This window comes from Abramis brama, assembly GCF_963993115.1.
Source record: "Abramis brama genome assembly, chromosome: 7".
Lineage (NCBI taxonomy): Eukaryota > Metazoa > Chordata > Actinopteri > Cypriniformes > Leuciscidae > Abramis > Abramis brama.
The window spans coordinates 34,851,195-34,874,039 of record NC_139969.1 but is presented as its reverse complement, the minus strand read 5'-3'; the positions used below and the strand labels follow the sequence as shown (position 1 = coordinate 34,874,039).

Here is a 22,845-nt window from a genome sequence, read left to right as displayed (position 1 = left end):
TTCAAAGCAGCTTTACAGAGATAAACAGGAAAATAACGTTGATGCAAACAGAATTCAATTCTGCTGTAAAGCAGCTCAAAAAAGACAGTAGTAAACAACAGTCAGTATTCAGTTGAAATTAATTCGGTTCAATAACTGTAAAATGCATTAATTATGAAATGAGTTCAATTCATCTATAAAAGCAGCTCTGGAGAAAACACTGATGTTCAGCTCTCATCCAATAGTGTATAATAATAGCTAATATTATTGTTGTATATTAAGTGTACGACGACGAGTAAATGTCTTCTCACGTTTAGTCTAGAACTACAATAAGCATCATGTTCACACAGCGCACACAACACTCCTGATTTCAGGAGAGCTGTCGTCAATACATGGGAAAACAGTAACTTGAGTTTCTTTTTTGAAAATTAACTCAGATATTTTTATGTAAATTTAACAGTAATGCATTACTTTACTAGTTACTTAAATCTGGATAATAATAAAGAGATGAAAGAACCGTGTTGTTACTGATCTGACAAGCTGGTATATTGAATAATATATTATAGAGACATATTGCATGAGATTGCAGGGAAAGAAAAGAAAAATCGGAAGAAATAACTCATGATTCAGTCCAGTAGGTGGAGATATGCGCATAAAATGTGTATCGCCAGTAAACGAAGAAGAAGGAGAACCGGAAGTAGAAGAAGACAGACAAAGCGCCAGTAGAGAGTGAAGATGTCTCCTCCGTCTCTCTTCGACTTCACCGAAGCCAGAGATACATTTACGGTAAATTATTAGTGGAGTGTCATCACAACTATGTTAAAATAAAAATAAAAATTGTTCTTTTGTTTGTTTTGTTTCTGTCTCTTCTCTAATGTAATATTAGACCTTATCGTTTTATATGTTTATAATTAATCAGGCCTATTGGACACTTATATGTCATATGTGTACAGTAATTTGTTGGTGATTGCTTTAAAAACGATGATGATGTTTGTGAAGGCCATAATAATGCCTTCTTACTAACTGAAAACATGGTATTAATATGCAACATGGCCAAAATAACATTTTCAATATAAGTGCTTAATAAAACTTTATTACTTTGGTATTATTATTATTATTATCCATGTAATGTCATAATGCTTTTATTGCTTGTGTCATAATACAATCACATCAGTCAGTTGCTCAGTGGAAGTCATGCTGTTTTCTGTGTGCTGTTTGCAGGCTGCCACTAAAAGTGCTGTGGACATCAGGAACTGCAAACCCCTGACCAGCGCGTTCAGTCATCTGCCTGGAAAGTAATAATTGCTTTTTATTAATATTATCATGCTTTTTAATTGTGCTGCAGGGAGTTCGTTTATTACGCTTGAACTCCAGTGATGTGTTTGAATGTATATTAGTTTCGTACTGCTGTTGAGATGTGTGATTGTTCACAGTGAAACTGAGAAGAAGGCCACTCTCGATCAAGCTCTGCGTGGAGTTCTTGAAGAGCAAATAGTGAGTCCATGTGTGCATTATTTATTATCTTGGAACATTAGCATGCATGCAATTGTTTTGCGTACGAGTCCGATGATTGCATTTTATGTTGCAGGTGAAGCAGAAAGTGAATGTTGAAGATTTCCTTTCTCTGATCTACATCAGTATAGATGGCGTGACTGAAGGTACACCTGTGAGTCTGCACACATACAGCAGTGCGTATAAAACTGATCTGCAGATCATCAATCTCTCGTGTCTACACAGGCATCTGCTCTGCTACCACTCCTTTCCTTCTGCTGGGAGACGTTCTCGACTGCCTTCCTCTGGATCAGTGTGACAAGATCTTCTCCTTTGTTGAAGAAAATGTCTCTACATGGAAGTCTGTAAGTTTGGAGCTTTTAGGTGGTAGTGCTTAGTTTTTGTTAGTTATAGATATAAATTAGACCGATATTTAGAGGCCAGGTACCAAAGGAGTGTCGAAACCTGTTGTATGCGTTCGTTTTCTTATTATTCTTCCACCATTGAAGTCTATAGTAGCCCATAGAACCGAAAGTTGTGGAATTTTGCACACAGAAAGTGGACCATTGTCCCTTAGAAAATTAGATATCTCTATTTCAAACCATCCAGCGCCACCAACAGCTCACATTTTCACACGTATATGCTAATAACTTTTGAGCTGAGTTGAATGTTTCTATATCCACCTGACGTTTTTCAGAAAAACCTTTGTTTTAAAATCTCTGCAAGATGGTTCAGGCAGTCTTTCTAAGTTTCTAATGTCGTCATCATTAGAAAATGCTGGCAAAAACTTATAGAAGTTATGTTTTCACACCAGCCTTTCTCACAATTGATGAAAGAACCCATTAGGGTAGTCAACAGGATCAGCACAGTTGCTTAAACTGAACAGTTTGTCCAAAAACCAGGAGACTAGTCTACTCGGATTCAGTGTGGCAGACCGAGCAATGCTTAAATCAGTGGAGCTGTACATTATTTTACCATGTTGGCCATTTTTGGGGAATTTTATAGTAAAATGCATTATTTCAACTCATTTGACTGATATAACTAAGATTTATATAAACCACTGATATAATAACCTGGCTGATTGAGTTCTTGTGTATCTTGAGGAATATGTTAAAACGTAGAGTTCATGTGCCAGAGGGATGCTGACAAAAGTAGGGGTAATGCCACTTTTTGTTAATGGATATGGCTATCATAAGATAGCCATATCCATTAACAAGATATTTACAGGAGATATTTACAACATTTGGATGGATTTTAAATCAGCTCAAAAATAATCATGAGAATGGTTTGTTCGGTGTATTTGTTTTGCAGCTAGGCTAAGGCTATATTTATGTGTTTGCACTTTCTTTCATGTTCACAGAATACGTTTTACTCCGCTGGAAAAAATTACTTGTTAAGAATGTGCAATGGTGAGTTTCAAGTTTATTTACATCTATATTTATATATTAAATACTTGATCCAGTCCAGACAGCTTCAAAGCAGTTTTACTGTCGAAATCTGTGCAAATGTTTCTTAATTTTAACATCTAAGCAGTCCTACTGAGAGTAATACAGTGTCAGGGAATACGTTTTCTTCCTGGTTTTACAGTATACTGTCAATTTCTTCTTTTTTTTTTTTTTCTTCTTTTTTTTAAAGCAAAACAACATTGCTTTAACTCATCATAAGTTAAGCAATTTTCAACTTTTTTATAAGTCATACAAGATTCAACTCTTTTAAGTCAGTTTAATGTAATTTAAGACTGTTTCAGAGTTTCCCTGTTTCATGGAAAAATAATCTAGCTCCCACAGACGGATTTGCTGTTCAGAGTCTTATGAACTGGCCATGTGCACACACACTCGAGTCAAGTACATCAGTATTCTTTACGACTGTGCTGAAGGAGCCTGACATGGCCATGTGTTTGTCCACAGACCTCCTCAGAAGACTCTCTAAGTCTCAGAATACAGTGTTCTGTGGACGAATCCAGCTGTTTTTAGCACGTCTCTTCCCTCTGTCCGAAAAATCAGGTATACTTTTTTACATTAGTTGTTTTTCTTAGTTCTTTGCTCATTGGTTGTTTTTGACAGGTTTGTCCTCTGTGTTACAGGACTGAACTTACAGAGTCAGTTCAACCTTGATAACATCACCGTGTTCAACAAGAATGAGCAGGATAGCACTCTTGGACTGCAGGTAAAGTTATGACGCATACTGGGCTTGATTTACCTGCATGTGAGAAGATAATGTGAAAAACCCTCTGTGGTGAAAGTCAAGGTTTTAATGTTGTTTGTGTCGGTTTCCTGTTTTTAATATGCTTTTTTTTAAGACAAACCATGTGCAAATTCATAAGTCAATACCATTGCTGAGTATATTCAGTGAACCAAAGACAGTCTCAAAAACACGGTTTGAAATCGCTGGTGTTTCTGACGTCACAAACATGTAACCAATCCGGTCAGCATGCGGCGGGGCTTTTCTCCACTGGAGTTGTTCAAAGCGTTTCTGATGCTGATTTTTAGAAGGCATCTGTCTGACTCTGAGATGGTGAACGCGAACATGGTTTGTGGAACATAAGCATCACATTATTAGCTGTTTGATAACGTAGTCAAGCAAAGGGCTAATCACATTAATTACCGTTATGTGTCCGAAATTGTAAAAAGCGATACATAAAAACGCATTACTGAGACATGGACTTGTATGCGAGCCTGTATAATTCACTCTTCCTCTGCTTCTTCTGAATCAGTTTCTGGTTCAAACATACAGTGGGGGAAAAAAGTATTTAGTCAGCCACCAATTGTGCAAGTTCTCCCACTTAAAAAGATGAGAGAGGCCTGTAATTTTCATCATAGGTACGCTTCAACTATGAGAGACAAAATGAGAAAAAAAATCCAGAAAATCACATTGTATTATTATGTACAAATTATGGTGGAAAATAAGTATTTGGTCACCTACAAACAAGCAAGATTTCTGGCTCTCACAGACCTGTAACAACTTCTTTAAGAGGCTCCTCTGTCCTCCACTCGTTACCTATTAATGGCACCTTTTTGAACTTGTTATCAGTATAAAAGACACCTGTCCACAACCTCAAACAGTCACACTCCAAACTCCACTATGGCCAAGACCAAAGAGCTGTCACAGGACATCAGAAACAAAATTGTAGACCTGCACCAGGCTGGGAAGACTGAATCTGCAATAGGTAAGCAGCTTGGTGTGAAGAAATCAACTGTGGGAGCAATTATTAGGAAATGGAAGACATACAAGACCACTGATAATCTCCCTCGATCTGGGGCTCCACGCAAGATCTCACCCTGTGGGGTCAAAATGATCACAAGAACGGTGAGCAAAAATCCCAGAACCACACGGGGGGACCTAGTGAATGACCTTCAGAGAGCTGGGACCAAAGTAACAAAGGCTACCATCAGTAACACACTACGCCGCCAGGGACTCAAATCCTGCAGTGCCAGACGTGTCCCCCTGCTTAAGCCAGTACATGTCCAGGCCCGTATGAAGTTTGCTAGAGAGCATTTGGATGATCCAGAAGAGGATTGGGAGAATGTCATATGGTCAGATGAAACCAAAATAGAACTTTTTGGTAAAAACTCAACTCGTCGTGTTTGGAGGAGAAGTTGCATCCAAAGAACACCATACCTACTGTGAAGCATGGGGAGTGGAAACATCATGCTTTGGGGCTGTTTTTCTGCAAAGGGACCAGGACGACTGATCCGTGTAAAGGAAAGAATGAATGGGGCCATGTATCGTGAGATTTTGAGTGAAAACCTCCTTCCATCAGCAAGGGCATTGAAGATGAAACATGGCTGGGTCTTTCAGCATGACAAGGATCCCAAACACACCGCCCGGGCAACGAAGGAGTGGCTTCGTAAGAAGCATTTCAAGGTCCTGGAGACTCCAGATCTCAACCCCATAGAAAATCTTTGGAGGGAGTTGAAAGTCCATGTTGCCCAGCGACAGCCCCGAAACATCACTGCTCTAGAGGAGATCTGCATGGAGGAATGGGCCAAAATACCAGCAACAGTGTGTGCAAACCTTGTGAAGACTTACAGAAAACATTTGACCTCTGTCATTGCCAACAAAGGGTATATAACAAAGTATTGAGATAAACTTTTGTTATTGACCAAATACTTATTTTCCACCATAATTTGCAAATAAATTCATTAAAAATCCTACAATGTGATTTTCTGGATTTTTTTTCTCATTTTGTCTCTCATAGTTGAAGTGTACCTGAGATGAAAATTACAGGCCTCTCTCATATTTTTAAGTGGGAGAACTTGCACAATTGGTGGCTGACTAAATACATTTTTTCCCCACTGTATATGGCTGAAGTAAACCTATATATCCACTTGCCATTGTGCAGCGTTTACTACAGTGAATCTGAGCGAGTGGATCAGCTAGGCCGATCTGCTGTGTTTGAGTGGAGGTGGAGGCTAATATGCATATTCATGGATCTACATATACGAAATGAAGCAAGGGCTACACCCTTGTTACATTCAAGCTATTTTAAGAAGAAATTTTCACAGGAAAAAAAACGCTTCATTTTGGTGATCAAAGATGAGTTTAAGGGATCAAATTATTGGCTGCAGGGGGACCTCAGAAAATCCACATACTTTATGTACATCTTTGGAATATTGCATAAAAAAATGCTGGATGGAAATGACGATGTGCATAAATTGAATTGAGGCAGATAAATGTTTTATCCCAATAAAAAAGGCGTTCTCAATATCCTCTTAGAAGACATGGCATAAACTATGATGGAAACGCATTTACCGAATCAAACGCATTCGCACAGCATCTCAAATCTTGGTTTGATCCTTCTGAAATGCCTGAGACAAAGGCATCTGTCATCAGGATGATTTGGTTAATTTCCCTGCCTGAAGTGTCCCGAACACCAGGCGTCCGAACGCAGGAGAACATGACAGCGCATTGTGTTTCGTCTGCTGCTCGGAGGCATTTATGATGGAGAAGAGAAGAGACAGTTTCTTGCCCGATTGCAGCAACTTCCATTTTTATTATAGATATTTTGTGCCAATTTCCCTGGAAGTGATGATTTTGTCCTCTTGAACACATGGGGTGGAAACACTGCTTGTTTTATTGATGTTCCAATTTTAAGTAACATAAGCACATAAGTTAAATTGACATCTTGAATGGAAACATAGCCAGTTAGACATCTCTAGAGGGTTGTTCATCAGATGTCAGACATGTTTTTGTGTGTGTGTTTTTTTTCCCAGCACGCAGAAGTTAAGGAGGATGGGATGGAGGTGGAGGAGGGAGAGATGGGTGACGAAGATGCACCTGCTCCGTGGTAAAAGATATTTGAGTTTTAAGTTACAAAGTCAGTGGCTGCGTCCAAAATCGCATACTTCCCTACTCTATAGTAGGCGAAAGGCAGTATGTGACAAGAGTAGTATGTCTGAATTCACAGTACTCATAAAACAGTAGACAAAAAGTACCTGGATCACCTACTTCTTCTGGTGAGATTCTGAAGTGTGTATATGATGAACATTTTACTATCCCATGAGGCCACAGGAGAGGATTTGTGAATGACAGTGAAGTGATGTAACTGGTGCATTATCACATGATAATGACATCATAGAGGATGTAGTTATCATGTGCCAATAGTATCAATAATATCAATAGAGTTTGTGATTTCGGACGCAGCCCAAGTCTTGCGTTTGCTTTATTTAGCCTGTTATCAGACTCTTGTTTGTTAGTCTAATTCAGAGGGCTTTTGTTTTGTAGCTCCATTCCTATTGACTACAACTTGTACAGAAAATTCTGGACCCTGCAGGACTATTTCAGAAACCCTGTACAATGCTACGACAAGTTCTCATGGATGACTTTCCTTAAGGTATTTGATTTTTTTTTTTTTTTGATTTTTTTTTTATCCAAACCATACAAAAATCGGTTACACTTTAAGGTGACTTTGTTAAAGTGTAATTACACAAACATGTACTGAGTAATATTAATTAACTGTACTTACTACAGGGTTATGGTTAGGGCTAATCATTTAGAAAATGATGCATCATTATTATGTTATTACTAGTACATGTCAAAGTACATGTAACAATGTAACGAGGTCACTTTAAAATAAAGTGTTACCAAAATCTCTTCCTCGAAAGCAGTCCTGTTGGTTTCATTTGAGGTGAATATATTTTATGAAGGGCAAAGTGGTGATAGGTCATGAATCAACTCTTGAAGAGTTTGCACTTTGGTCTGGTCAAGCTTCTCTTAAAATTTGGTTATTAAATGTCATTTTAAGTCATTTGTCTACATTTAGAACTTTAACCATTTAAGACCAAAGTATATCAACACTGTGATTGTCCGTAGTGGATGTTTACTCTGATAGGTCACCTTTGTGAGCTTGAGGGAAACTGACTAGAAACATCTGAAAAAGGAAAACTGACAGGATTGGTCCACATGCATCTTGTTTTAATGTTCCCTCACTTGTATTCTGTGTGCAGTATTCAGATGAGACTCTAGCTGTGTTCAAGAGCTATAAGCTGGATGACATGCAAGCGTCGAAGAGGAAGATGAAGGAGATGAGGACCTCTGCTGGAGACCATGTCTACTTTGCCAAGTTCCTCACCAGTGAGAAAGTCAGTTCTTCCAGTCTTTCAGTCAACTATTCAATAAAAAGAAACCTCCAGTCATTGACCTGATAACACAAGGCAATTTCCCATCTCTCTGCAGTTGATGGACCTTCAGTTGAGTGACAGCAACTTCAGACGACACATTCTGCTTCAATACCTCATCCTCTTCCAGTATCTCAAGGGCCAGGTCAAGTTCAAGAGGTCAGGGGAAACCGCACGCTTATCTTTTCCAGCTGTGAAGAGAAGTTTACCCTGCTGTCAGTGTCAATAAATGTTTGTTTTTTCTGCAATTTGTCTTCAACCTTTGCAGTTCCGGCTGTGTTTTGAATGATGATCAGTCTTTGTGGATTGAGGACACAGCTAAACTAGTCTATCAGGTCAGTGTTAACCTTATGTGTCACTGATTGGAGGTGGAGAGAGTATACTTATGTTCCCAGATATGAAAAAGTGTCCCATGTTCCCAGGGTCCTATGTTCCCCATTTCAATGGTCTGTTAACACACTGTAAATAAACTTTTTAAAAGTTCAGGACTACATTTGCCCTATCAACTAGCCCTCTAACCCTAACCTAAGGAAGCAATGACCTTTTGTGATATTCCAACCATTTGTTTAGTTCCCTCAAGTCTATGATATTGAGAGATTAACCTTTGACAAGTTCCACAATATCCCATGTCATATTAAGCAAATATAAATGCAGAGCTCTTTCAGGTTCCCTCACTGTAAAATATAAACCCATAAAATTTACATTAAAAAACAGCATCTGTGGTTGCCAGCACTTTGCCATAAAAACATGGGAGCAGCATTTTAAGTTTTATGGAAGTGAACTTAAATTTATGGTAAAAAAAACTGCATTTCATTAACATATAGGCAGTAGGACCCTATGTTTTCTTAAGAACCCTCTGAATCCCGGGAACAGTGGACCCTGGGTACAGCAAACAGGAGTGACTTCTATATTAATCACTCTGCTGTGTCATACTGTGTTATTATTATTTCCTTACCATTGCAGTTACTGAGAGAAACCCCTCCTGATGGTGACAAGTTTGCATCTATGGTTGAGGTAAGGAGTGTCTGTAAAGTATGCAAATGGGCGTATGGGTTTTAGGTTTCGCTCTCGTCTTGAGAAATGTATGAATTATGTCTCCAACAGCACATCCTAAACACAGAAGATAACTGGAACTCTTGGAAAAATGAGGGCTGCCCAAGCTTTGTGAAAGAAAGGTATTGAATAAAAACAGCACACGAACAGCTTTATCCCATTACACATTAGATACACACTGCATTCATGCGAGGTTAATGATGACGCCTTTATCATATTGTACTTTTACTCTGAAATCGGTGAAAAAATATCTTCCGTTCATGTCTCATTAGTTTGCAGTTTTGGTCACTGCTATTTTTGAAGTTCTGAATGAATCTGTGAATCAAATCTTTTGTTTCTCTCAGACCCGCCGAGACCAAACCCATCCGCCCCAGCCGAAAGAGACAAGCACCTGAAGACTTTTTGGGGAAAGGTCCTGATCGCAAAATCATCATGGGAAAGTAAGATAATATTTGATTACTGTGTAACTTCGTCGAGACTTCGATTCAGATCTTAATTTGCGCTTCTGCTGTTCTTGACCATCAACAGCGATGAACTCACAAGACTCTGGAATCTGAACCCTGACAATATGGAGGCCTGCAAGTCAGAAAGCAGGTGTGTGTGTGTGTGGCAAACACTTGCTTAGAGGCGTTTAATACAAGACATTTTGCATTAATACATGTTTTGTTTAAAGGGAATTCATGCCATCACTGGAGGAGTTTTTTGTAGAAGCTATTGAACAGGCAGATCCATCAAACATGGTGGAGGATGAGTACAAGTACATTAATCATTTACTCTCTTAAATCAACATGATTACAAACTATACCTCAGAATTAATGAATTCTTTGTCTTCCCTCAGAGTTGTGCGCAACTCAAACTACGGCTGGCGAGCCTTGCGATTGCTGTCCAGGAGGAGTCCTCACTTCTTCCAGCCCACCAATCAGCAGTTCAAGAGCCTGGCCGACTATCTGGAGAACATGGTCATCAAACTGGCCAAAGAGCTTCCTGTGAGTGGACATCCACCTTTTTAGAAAGTAGATAACATTCAAACTTGTGCTTGACCAATAGAGCCTTTTCAGTGGCTAATATTGATGGACTTTCGCATCGGCTAGCTATTAGCAACTCAGTTATAGGAACTAGCCTCCAGGGTGGACCCCGACTTCTGCATGTTCCTCCTGTGAGAAAGCCTCTATTAGATGACATGTATGCAGTGCTGTCAACACATTTTGCCACCCTTTGTAAATATGGCCATGGAAACTTACATGCAGTCTTTTTAGCGATACATGCCTGATCATCTAATGATGTAGGTGGAATAACAAAAATATATATCAATTAATCGCCCATCCCTAGTTTAAACGGGGAGGCAACTATGGTAACTAATCCAAAACTCCTCTTTTTTTATTCATTAGAATTTGCAGCTGTGACAATAATTTTGGCACATATTTTGGAGGAAAAACATATATTCCACATATACTTTAGTTTTGCTCGTATTTATGAAGGATGCCTGTATTAGTGGAGGACGATGTATAATATCATTTAAATCAATTTAAGTGAGACACAAACCTACTAAAATATTTTGCTTACTATTTTACTCAAATATTCAGTATTTTATGAATGCATAAATGTGACAGAATGTTTGTTTTTCTTTTGACAGAAAGACCTTCCTTCTGAGGAGATAAAAACCGGAGAGGAGGATGATGATGAGAATGGAGATAACCTGTTGAAAGAGAGCAATGACAGTGAGTCTCTGTTGCTCTTTTTTTATTATTTAACCTCAAAAGCCATTTTTATTGCTATTGCCTCCACTGGACTCTGTTCACACTAGACTGTTTGGATCAGAACGGCATTATCAACAGTGGCAGCTGTTGCTGGGTAACAACTACACTGGAGAAGTCAGCGAAATGAATGGTGTTGCTATTAGCAAAACATACAATAAATTATACAATCAAATGACTCATGGTAATTATAGCTGAAAGCTGTCCTCCAAACCTAAGGTAGGGACAGGGTTGGAAACACTGCTTCAGGGCTCGGTGGCGATAACATATCAAGATTTATAATGACACACCAACGCATTTGTAAGATAAAGCTTTTTTCTTTTTGGTCAGAATTCCAAAAGACACTCAAAATGGCCGGTATGAAAACTGGGCTTGGTTTATCTCTATATGCTGCACTAAATCTAAAAGTCCAGTCTTGTAATATTACAAAAAAAAAATTGTGGCCAATTTAAATTAGCCATTTTTCTTATTTCCTTTCCAAAACTGCTCCTCAGGTCATGCGTGTGATGGAAGGTTGTCCAGTTTCATCTCAACACACCAGTGTTTCAGAGATGCAGCCTCACCTCTACTTTGGCATAAACAAAACTTTTTTTTGCCAGCATGGCCTCACAATGATCTGAGCCAATTTTCATGATGGACTGAACCGTATAAGACGAGTAGGTTATGACAATTCGAATTGGAAATATCTTAAACTGTTATGCATTCAACTCAGAAATTGGTTATAGGCTTTAATGCTAATAATTATTTAATTATAGAGTATCTCAAATCCCTCAACTGCTCAAAGTTTCACCTAACACAGAAGTTTTATTTTTTTTACCATATAGTTCTATGGGCTGCCAAACCTAACGATTACACAAGAGGTCTTTGCCCCTTTGTGGTTTCACCCTTAAAATCATATATACAATATGGATACCCGTGGTTTGCCTTATCTCCATTTGGGCTGAGAACTCCTTTCAGCGAGTCAGTGGAAGTAAGGTAGATTATGAAATCCAAGAACAAGTGGTCACAGGAGATAAATGGCTACTGCTTTATGAATGGTGTAGATTTTGGAGCGTTTAGTTCGACTCAAAGTGAAATTGTCTTTGTCCAGGTCCCAGCATTCGGAGCAAGGCGGTGACCAACAGTCAGATGGACGAGATCGCAGCCAAGCTCGGGTCCCGGTGGAAGACGCTGGCGGATCAGCTGGAGATGAGCGAGAAGGAGATCCGCGTGATCGAGTCGGACAGCGAGGATGTAGAGCTACAGGCCAAGATGCTGCTGGTGGCCTGGCAGGACCGAGAAGGCCCTCAAGCCACGATGGAGAGCCTGGTCACGGCCCTCAACACTGCTGGATTCAGGAACATCACAGATGGCCTCAACGAAACATAACCTTTTTCTTCTTCCATTTTAACTATTTGATATGTTTTTGCTGTACTTCGATGAGTTGTTCACTTTACATTGTTTAAATAAATGGTCATTTGAAATGAATCAGTTTTGTTTGTAAAATACACACAGGAGTGTTAATGGCATGTTTATTTGTCTTCACGGTTTATGAAAAGCCAGTAAACAATAACTTATTACAGAGGTAAATTCTCTTTGTTTGATTGTTTCTGAGTATTTCAGGACAGATAAGTTTACAGTGGCATTTGTTGCATGGCAGCTAGAAGACAGAAGCAGTAATTGAGCAGAAAAAACATCCTCTCAAAGTGCTTTGATATGAAATCCACCTTTGATAGATCAGACACAACAGATCCCAGTATCATACAACTCCTTGTTTTACATGTCCAAAACTTGTGGCCAAGAGCATCTTTAGATACCAAGTCACTACTTCTGTCTATTGAGCATGAACACCTTTTCACAGGCTTAAAAAATATTCAATGCATATAGAAAACATTAAAAAAAAGTCCAATAAAAAGGATCAGGTCCATCAATCTACCATCCATGAAAGGGGGAAAACACCCTTAACAGATACGCCACTCGAGTTGATGCATGAAGAGTTCAGAAATTAAGGTCGTGTTTTTAAAGACACAAATTTATTTGCACATCTATACAGACAGTGCTTTGAAAATGGCAATTATGGTTTAAGTTTCTCCTGTGAAACACCGTTACTCGAGTATTTCCAGACGCCGCGGGCCGTACAGAAGGACATATGCTATATGCCAATCGCCTCCACCAGACAGCTTCAGGATGTCCTCAGGGGTCACCACGCTGACCTTGTCATCGTCAAACTTCATCCATTCATCTGTTCAGAGAGAGAGTGAAGTATCAATACCAGATACAACAGCAAAGTACTCTAGCATTAGCAGGGTGATCCAATCCTGGTTAAACAGATAGTTCACCCAAAAATGAAAATTCTGTCATCAATCATGTCGTTCCAAACTCATAAGACTTTTGTTCATCTTCGAAACACAAATGAAGATCCTTTTGATGAAATATAAGAGATTGAATAAAAGCCTAAATTCAATCTGTTCATCATATAAAGCTTTCGAGTCTTTTCATAAAATTTAGACTAAACCATTTAATTCATATTAATTAGTTTTGTGATCTCTTTATGAACTTTTTGAAGCGTCAAAGTTTCAGGGACAGAAATCGCTCAGATTTTCATCAGAAAGTTCATTTGTGTTGAGAACAATATGAGTGTGAGAGAATGATGAAAATTTTCATTTGTGGGTGAACTATCCCTTTAAGGAATGCTAGAAGCGGTTTAGCTGCTCCTCAACGCAGGACTGGACAACCCCTGCTCGGCACAAATTACATCAGGAGAAATAAACCAAAAAATAAAAAGCTTGAGCTGGAGATTTATCTTGCACATTTGCCTAGATATTACCAGGCAGTGTTGGGTAACACACATTACAGTAATCAGATTACTTTTACAAGTAACTAATTTAAATATACAAGACATGTAGTTATTATAAACGAGTAAGCCTGTCACTCTTTCCATTTCCTGAGTGACTCGTGTCCTCAGGATGGGAGTGATGTGGCAGGTGTCCGAGGAGTGCTTTGAGCATGTAGATACTGTGGTTCAAGAGCTATGATGCACTGCACACAAAAACATCTATTTGAGACTCGAGTTATTTTGAGATTACATGCAACAGCCGTAGAGAGCGTGTCATTGTAAACTGTGCTGCGCTAATCATAGTTATTTCCAGCACTTGATCAAACCACTTATTTAAAACATGACTTTTTTTCTCATGTATTTGCATTTGTGCTGAATCTATTGAGCTGTTTTGTACCCCGTGCATTAAAGTGTGCCGACAGGGAGTGATCATGCTCTATGAAACCTGTCTATCTAACTCTACAGCGGTTGATCCAAACACTGCAATTATGTATTATTCACTAGAATACAATGTAATGGCTTTCCCCACACATTTTATTTCTACGTTTTTCACATCGTTTTTTATTTATTTTTTCGTGCACGGACGTGCGTAGCTTAGAGGGAACTGTGGGTGCATAACTTCCCATAAAAAGCAACTAAAATAATTAGTTACTTTTTAGGGAATAATGAAATACTGAAATGGATTACTTGTAAAAGTAACATTACCCAACCCTAGGAAAGAATGCTATCAAGTCGCGTTTGCCGTTTACAGTTACAAAGGCAAAAATCAAGACTATGCAAGTACGTTTAACAAATAATGAAAGCAAAAACTTGATTTGACAACGACAATACTTGACCTTCTTTCCTTTTAACCCAGCCGACATAGTGGCCAGATGAACTGGATCGGCCCTGGTGCGTCAGAACCGCTTGCAGGTCGTAGTAACCGCTGTTGTTGGAGCCCAAGTCTGAAGAGAAGAAAGAAGTCAACAGCTTATAAAGCAATCTGCAGACTCAACTTGCAGAACCATGTTGAAATTAGTATCTTTGCAGTGAGTTCTCACCTTCAGAAAAACAGAAGGGTTCATATTTTTTATCCTTTGGAGCCCCAACCTTCTGAATCACCTATTGAATGAGAAACAAAATGTTAGATGGCTTTTCAAAAAGCACGAAGTGTTCAGCATGACGTCACAGGGCACTTGCTTTCGGCTGCTGTTGCATCTCCAGTTTCTTGTCTTCATCCTCCTTAAACTTTGTCCTCATAGGAAGCATCTTCTCCTGAAGTTCAGGAGTGCACAGCTCAAAGACGTCCAGCATAAGAGGAAATTTGACATCCTAAATGCAGCAGAATTAAAGTTTACAATCAATGTATAGATATTTTGGTGACAACACCTGATATCCCAAACCCCTCCTCGGTAAAAGACCTACCTTGAGGACTTTGGCATTCACAGACTCTTTTTCTTTGTAAAAGAACCGCACCATTTGAACCGTGAGGTAAGCCGGGAGACGGCTGATTTTGGACTTGAATGCAGAAACATAAAAAGTGACTGTTCATTTTATTCATGTACGAAAAAGCAGCATTTCTCCACTGACGCCACAAAAGTCAGAAATGCCAAAAGGTAAAACATACCGATTTGATATAGAGGGCATTTCTTTGTAAGGATGGGGAGAACTTCGTGATGTCCTCCTGTAGCCTCTGGATGTAATGAGAGACAGGTCAATATTAACAGGGATTGTGGGCACTGGTGGCTCATCTGCGTACGGGACGTTCCACTCACCAGTCGGAGTCCAGTGGCGAGATACTTCACTTCCTGGTTGATGAAGCAGCTGAGCTGCAGCTGGCTCTCTGAGCCTTTAGTTGGATCCTCGTCCTCTGACTCGGTACATTTCATACTGGACACATTAAGGTTAGGTACCGTAAAAATGTCACATGTTCATATCTATGGGCCTGGTGAAAATTAGACTACAAAACACAATACGCTCAGTCTGGCCATCCCCATAATATATCATTATGGCTGCTAAGCATAATCGTGCAGTGAATTCAAAAGAGTTACATAATCAAATAGTCAGCGGGATTATAGATCATTCCCCCAAACGTGAAAAGTCGATCATCCTTCTCGTATCAATTTTCTTCAGGAGTTCATTTCTCAGTGTTATCAGAGTAGCGTAAAGCCCAAAGTATTCTTCAGAAAATTAAGTATACCTGGGCTTTAAGTGAACTCAGACTACAACATCTGATGCGTAATCTCCATGTTCACCATTAGGATCAGGGTGTGAATAATTTGAATCGTTTTACTAAATCCAAATCAGGTTCTGGAGGTGTGAGGGAATGATTCACTGAAGCAGGTAAACATTAGGGTTGGGTATCGATTGAATTTGACCAATTCCGATTCTGCTTATCGATTCTGATTCTAATCGATTACTAATTTCGATTCCAATAAAGAAATAAACGTAGTTATTATTCACATTTTTTCTATTGCAAAACATTTCATTGTAGCTGAATACCATTACCAAAAAAATCAGCAGGCTAAAGAATACGTAGACAAGACATTTTTGCCTATATGGTTTAAAAATACCATAGCAAAAAACAACTAGCCTAACTAATATAAATTTCAAGTATTAAGTATTGAACCTTTCTGGATCCGCCATCAAATAGATAAGTTTAATTATATCAAGTGCTGTGAGAAAAGGCTATAAATCTCCACCTCCAACATCCTCACACTCAATATAGCCTACTAGCCGAGACTCCTTTATGTGTTCAGATGTGACGTAATGACGCAAAGACATGCCCGAATTTCCCGCTGAAATCCACCAGTACCACTGGAATTAAAAACATTATTACAAGCTTACCATTTTGAATCGAGCTAAGGCAAGAAGCAAGTGCAAGGGCTTAAAGCAAGAAAAGATTTGAGGCCTGAAAAGTTGTCCGGGAGGAAATGTGCACAATGTATTGAATTAATTTAAAAGTGCTCTTTTAAAGTAAATTGCCTGAAATCAGGAATGGTGCCTGAGAACTTTAAGCCCTGCGATAGTTTTGAACACTGGCTGGTTATGTACTTGCTCAAAAAAATATTTTGGATAATTTTTAACCCAAAAAATCTACGGACTGCAGCTTTAAAGACAAGTAAACACTCAGTAATTTAAAAAGAACAAATAAAATTAAGAATCGCATAAAATACAACTAAACAAAAATACCATTGAAATAAACCGGTATTCAGGTACAAAAACTAATCAAATGTAAAAACACTGCACTTTATAAATAAAACATACATTATTCAGTTTTTTGTTTGAGGATCTTTTGACGTTTTTATGTGTATTTGTCCGTTCAAGTGCAAAAAGACGCGTAAGGAACTCAGTATCACGCATTAAACAGTGGGCGAGTCTTCTTACGCTTAAATGGTTTAAAGCCATATTAAGATGCACACAAAGGAAGCGATAAGAGGAATCGAACATGTATCTGATTCTTGACCTTAAGTATTCGATTTTCGATTCCCAACCCTAGTAAACATTGAAGAAATGCAGTTTATTGAAGTAAAAACAGCGGCAGCCCACAGAATTACTGACTGAGAGAGCACATGCTGATATAGACTTGTACAAGAGGCACTTATCAAAGGATACGTAGTTTCAATTTCAACACCAAAATACTGATCGATGAAATTCTTCTTTTTTGCGGCGACAGCAGCTCCACTATCACTGTCAGTCTGTTATTCCACCAAAAACAAACAGAGAAAAATGTATACATTATTTGTAAAATAGTTTTTTAGCTTCCAGACAAATATGATAAAGACCCATTTTATTACACTAAATTCTCTGCATTTCTGTAATGAAAGAGTTTGAATATATTAGGGTTGTCACGGTACTAAAATTCCAGTAGCCGGTACAAATACCAGTGAAATTTCACGGTGTCAGTATCAATTTCAATACCATAGAAAGAACATATATGTATATATAAAACCCAGTAGCCTTGCCTCTGGTGGGGTTTCTAGTTCTTCAGGCTCTAATTTCTGCTGAAGGACCCGCATCATCTGGACCCAGCACTCATTGGCATCCTGAGTAAATGGAAAAATGCATATATATATATAAAAACGTTCCACTTTGACAGAACATTCTGCTGAAATGTATTAAGCCAAAGATATGTGACCTGACCTGCTGAAGGTACTGGCCCTGGTCTCCTTTTTCGGCAAACTGTGGGAAGGCCATGTGCAGGAACTGCAGCAGAATGATGGGTGGAATGCTTGACGAGGTCTTATCCATGGACTCGTACAAATCACGCAGAGCTAAGAGAAGAATCAAACATGAGCTACATGCGGCCCACAAACCCTGTGCGATTCAGTATGGCTACACAGCTTGACTCTTATATGCATTAGCTTGGACGTACTGATCCCAAATAGTTGGGGATTATAAGTAATCAAAGAGTCAAGAATTCTTTAACCTCAAAACTGATAGTGGAAGTTGATCACCTGCTGTGATGTACTGGGAAGGTGCGTTAGCTCCAGAAGACCGCAAGGCACCAGAATACCTACAGATGGAGGCGAATTACCACAAAAACACATTGATGCATTACACCACATAACATCTGTGGACTTGACATGAAGGCCATGCCTAAACTGTACCTCCTGAGAGCGCCTTTGAGCTCAGGCACGGAGCGTAGACACTGCACTGTTGCATTCATGTAGCATGTGTTGCCCAGATTCGTCAATCCACACGGCAGCTCCATCTGAACATGACACAGAGAGCAGAGATGATTTCACAGCTGTTGGCTTGTTTCTCTGATTCCTGCTAAAACACTGTAACAGCAGATCTGTCGGCTGCAAACGTACGGCAGACGCGAGCTGCTCCTCCGTCATGTCCTCTACAAACATGGGCCGCACTACGGGCTCTTCAGGCAGGGCGTCAGCGGAGCCCATCATCAGAAGAGTCATCCCCTACATGGATCAAAACATCTATTTAGCTGAAGAAAACGCACATTTAAAGTCAACATGAAACCATGGAGCCAGACCTGAGTATGCAGTGAAAGCAACTGTACGCAAGTTTTAATTTTTTTTCCTAGAAATATCAGTTTCAAAATGATTCTAATGGTACACTGACTTCTAATAAGCCAAATGTCCTTTGATTCTTTCCCAAGCGCCCCTCTCAACGGAGCAGGTTTGGTGAGCAGGTTCGAAATTCAGCTAAATATGACTCAAACTAAATCAAAACTGGCTGTCAAAATTAACACGGTATTCTAGTTATTTTTTAGCTAAAACCTTTTTAGCCTATTTCATATCATTTAATTATGTACAGTTTAGTTCTTTTGCAGTCGTGCATTATGAAGCACCCTGGTCCTGGAGGAACGCGGGTTCGTTTCGCTATGTAAGGGCTGCATTGAGCTGAAATGACAATAAAGCTGCTCACTCGCAAGTTATCAATAAATCCTGCCAATCATTTTGTATTTTGAACTGGAGTTGTGTAATGGGAATGTATTCATACGATTCATGAATGGATGTAACATTGTTTTCGGTAGTCCACCAAAACCTGAAGTGCTCCAGCAGTCACGCGATTAGCTGCTACGCTAGTCAGTCAGTCACGCGACTGCTCGCTGTTCTAGACAAGCACGCGATTGGCCATCAACAAACGTATTAAATTAAGGTGTACTGCTGGATAAACTATTGTGGATCTTATGTTTCAATATTTAACTATTAGCTGCTGAACTCTTATTACAGGTCGACTCTTTAAGGGCAATTTCTAAATCTACCAGAAGTCAAGATACAGCCACATACTTACATTTTTCAACTTGATATTGCCCCACTCATCATCCTGGTGAACAAAAAGTAAAAGAAGTCAAACATCTGCAATAACAGAGCACAGTAAATATGAAAGATCCCAGCCAGTACCTTCAGTGTTCCTCCTTTCACCATGACTTTCTGTCTCTCCGGCTGAACTCCTGTTAGAGCGAAAAGCTGGGCTTTGAACACCATGGGCGGCTCCTCCGTGTTCAGCTCCACCGCATCAAACTTCTCCTTTCCCCATTTCACATTCACTAAGATATTCAAAGAAAAAAACAAAAGAAAAATCAAGACAAAAAATAGTGACGCAGCAAAATTATTCAGTACCACGCATCTGCACATTGCTGATAGTCTACAGAAAGAGAATGTGTGTGTGTGTTGCAGCTAATAAAACTTCATCAGAAGGCTTTGTATATTTTTTCTACATTCTCAAATGCCTTGGCCTCATATCCCACATCCAAAGAGCACCGAGATACAGACTTCATACTTTGCATCTTGTGTTTTAAGAAAAGATGTATGGTTTTAATTAAAGCAGGGGTTTTCAAACTATCCCATGGTTCTCCACACCCAGTACTGCACATTTCCTAACTCATCAGCTGATCTGCAGAGTGCTGGAAACATGAGCTTGGTGTTTCCAGTGGACAGTGATTTTCACAATTATTAACATAAGAAATAGTCAAATATTTATATTTTAATTTTTTTTAAATGTATTGTACATTAATAACTACACTTATATTACCTTGGTGTTAAAAAGACAAAAAAAATAATTAATAAATAAATAAATGTGTTCAAGAGAACATAATCGTCACTTCCTGGGAAATTGGCGAAAAATCAAACAGCCCCTACATCCCCACATGTTGTTTGGGAGGGTTTCAAGAAAAATCCTCCTCGCTCATCCAAAAACAAACTCCAGCAAATTCAGCTGTCAGACACGACTGGAACTTCAAACGGGACAGGATTCTGTGGTCAGATCAAACTAATAAAAAAAGGGCTTTTGTCAGCAAACACACCAGATGGGTTCTGTGCAAACAGGGATTTAAAAACAACCCCATGCCCACGGTTAAATATACCGCTGGATCTTTAATGTTGCGGGCTTATTTTTCTGCCAGAGGTCCTGGACATCTTGCTCAGATACATGGTATCATGGATTCTAGCAAATACCAACAGATAAAAAATCTAAACCTGACGGCCTCTCCTAGAAATCTTATAATGGGCCGTGGTTGGATCTTCCATCAGGACAACGGTCCAAAACAAACTCAAAATCAACACACAAATGAGTCTCTGAGCACAAAATGAAGCTTCTGCCATGACCATCTCAGTCCCCTGACCTGAACCCTATAGAAGATGAGTGGGCTGAACTGAAGAGAAGAAGCGCCAGCATGAACTTGTGAATCTGAAGGATCTGGAGAGATTCTGTATGGAGGAATGGTCTCTGATCTCCAAACTCATCAGGCGTTATAGGAGACGACTCAGAGCTGTTATCTTGGCAAAAGGAGATTGCAAAAAGTATTTAATAAAAGTGTGCCAATAATTATGGCCAACGTGTTTCTGAGAAAAACATTTCATAATGTGATTTTGCCCCCACTTTCAATTATTTTACTTCAATGAATGGTTTGATTTTTGCGAATTGTTTGAATGAAAGATCAAAAAGATGAACAATGCAGATTTTTTACAGCCATCTTTGATCATATTTATCAGGGGTGCCAATGATTGTGATCACAGCTGTATGCGCATCTTGACAATTCCATCCAGCATCTTTTTAATGCGATATCCCAAAATGCGCATAACAATATGTGGATGGAAACATGACTCATGACACTTGCTGCTTCTGAGAATCCCAGAAATGTGAAAAGGGTCCATACGGGAAACCTCTCAAATGTGTAGCACATGCTTTACAAGTGGCCCAAAAGTAAATATATAATCATCTTTTACTCACCTTCATGTCTTCAGAAACAATACAATTTTATTTCTGCTTCGGTTAGTTTGAACCCCCATTAACACAGCTGACATATGAGACTACACACAAAACATGCTAACCACATGAGATGCTACAAAAATAACACTAGAAAGTTGTTACAGCAGTAAGACATATATAAATAATATAGCTTTAACACATTTATCACTGGAAATCCATTGCAGTGAACAAGTAAATCTACAACACACCAGATTTGCAGCACGGCGGATACAACTATGGATACAAGCCATGATGCATCAGTTTTGATGTCTACAAGCTGTCCTGTAGCCAATTTTGCAACAACAAAACGTTTTTAGTGTAAAGTCTGTATCCACTGTTCAGTAATGCTGTCTGTTGATTGAAAATGCTAATAGGTTAGTTTTAAAGGTATTTAAATAAAGTGTGAGCCGCCTAGCCGGCATGATAACATGCTTCATAACGTTACTCAAGTCTGAACGTTTACATTTCACATCATACATTTCCATATAAAATAAACGCAACGCCTAAATACAAGTCACCCCAGAACGCGTGCTATGGGATTTCTGCTTCTTGTTTAGCTTTCCCTCTGTTTTTAAACTGAAACCATCAACTGAGGCCTGAAGCTAATGTCTCATGCTAACGGCGCTGCCTCTTCTCAATTACCTCTTATCGTTTAAAGGCTAACTATGATTTATGTCAAATCATACTATGAACAGACCTGTAAATACGGGCATCTTTCTGTTTGCTTGTCCTTTGAACAACTCTTCTCCAAAGGCCGGGTTTTAAGTTGGGATGCGGAAGATCTGTGCGTCTTGTAACTTCATTCAAACGACAGCCCACAATGACGCTGCAACTGCATGATGACCAGATCGATGAGCTCGGCTAGCGACTAACTAACCTCATGCCAGATTACTATGACGAAGGATTGGGTTATGAATATTAATAAGGTCTTCCTTCTTCTTCTTCTTCTTTTTTTTGAGATTTTATTGGCGAAACAACGATGGTCTTCCAGACCTTTCAGCCCTTATTTATGAATATTAATTACATAATGATGAAGGCTTGAATAATGAATATTAAAAAACCAAGCAGTCCCATTAACAGTTTAAAAAAAAATCCTTAGACACTAAAAGTGATACTTGAGGCCCACTCGCTGAAAACATTCACTCATAATCTTTAGACCAAGTCTGCAAAACTGCAAGCACATTATACGCTTTAAGTTTGCTATTGTAAAGCAAAACTTTTTCAGTTCTCTACATTAGACACTTAATTCAAAACTAACAGCTCTTGTGTTTCATGTGAGAAACACTACCATTTTAAATGCCACTCATTTGCTGATGACCTACACCCAATGATATGTGAAAGCACTTATATAGGCCTACATAAATTGATCACTTGGTCATAAAAACTCTTCGTTTTAAAAAATGAAAGAAATTATTTTTACACCTTTGACAAAATCCTGTAC

The 22,845-nt window shown here is 39.0% G+C and overlaps 2 protein-coding genes across 2 annotated transcripts; one reads left to right on the top strand and one right to left on the bottom strand.

Annotated features, from left to right (window-relative positions):
• Positions 1–623: 623 nt before the first annotated feature.
• Positions 624–12,361, top strand: thoc1 (THO complex 1). The gene is made up of 21 exons (XM_084119702.1): positions 624–765; positions 1,201–1,274; positions 1,413–1,473; positions 1,568–1,637; positions 1,717–1,835; positions 2,831–2,879; positions 3,378–3,473; positions 3,554–3,636; positions 6,684–6,757; positions 7,195–7,303; positions 7,917–8,051; positions 8,146–8,246; positions 8,356–8,422; positions 9,051–9,101; positions 9,192–9,262; positions 9,485–9,580; positions 9,669–9,734; positions 9,814–9,897; positions 9,979–10,126; positions 10,774–10,858; positions 11,985–12,361. The coding sequence occupies exons 1-21, from the start codon at positions 715–717 to the stop codon at positions 12,260–12,262; spliced, it is 1,968 nt and encodes a 655-aa protein (XP_083975828.1). The 5' UTR covers positions 624–714; the 3' UTR covers positions 12,263–12,361.
• Positions 12,362–12,391: 30 nt separating this feature from the next.
• On the bottom strand, positions 12,392–22,274 carry usp14 (ubiquitin specific peptidase 14 (tRNA-guanine transglycosylase)). Its single transcript, XM_084119703.1, has 16 exons — positions 22,102–22,274; positions 19,559–19,704; positions 19,449–19,481; positions 18,506–18,610; positions 18,299–18,402; positions 18,146–18,204; positions 17,832–17,962; positions 17,654–17,734; positions 17,304–17,386; positions 15,464–15,578; positions 15,316–15,381; positions 15,114–15,206; positions 14,889–15,020; positions 14,750–14,810; positions 14,546–14,653; positions 12,392–13,115 (listed from the first exon to the last, which is right to left on the bottom strand). Exons 1-16 carry the CDS (start codon positions 22,115–22,117, stop codon positions 12,979–12,981), a joined length of 1,470 nt encoding a protein of 489 aa, XP_083975829.1. The 5' UTR covers positions 22,118–22,274; the 3' UTR covers positions 12,392–12,978.
• Positions 22,275–22,845: the final 571 nt, after the last annotated feature.

What these genes read in the sequence shown, in the direction of transcription:
- thoc1 (XM_084119702.1), top strand. Translation starts at nt 715, where the DNA reads ATGTCTCCTCCGTCTCTCTTCGACTTCACCGAAGCCAGAGATACATTT. An exon ending in TATAGATGGCGTGACTGAAG is followed by an intron (nt 1,638 to 1,716) that starts GTACACCTGTGA and finishes GTGTCTACACAG; the next exon opens with GCATCTGCTCTGCTACCACT. An exon ending in AGTTCCTCACCAGTGAGAAA is followed by an intron (nt 8,052 to 8,145) that starts GTCAGTTCTTCC and finishes ATCTCTCTGCAG; the next exon opens with TTGATGGACCTTCAGTTGAG.
- usp14 (XM_084119703.1), bottom strand. An exon ending in AGGGCCAGTACCTTCAGCAG is followed by an intron (nt 17,735 to 17,831) that starts GTCAGGTCACAT and finishes CCATTTACTCAG; the next exon opens with GATGCCAATGAGTGCTGGGT. An exon ending in TGAATGCCAAAGTCCTCAAG is followed by an intron (nt 15,021 to 15,113) that starts GTAGGTCTTTTA and finishes TGCTGCATTTAG; the next exon opens with GATGTCAAATTTCCTCTTAT.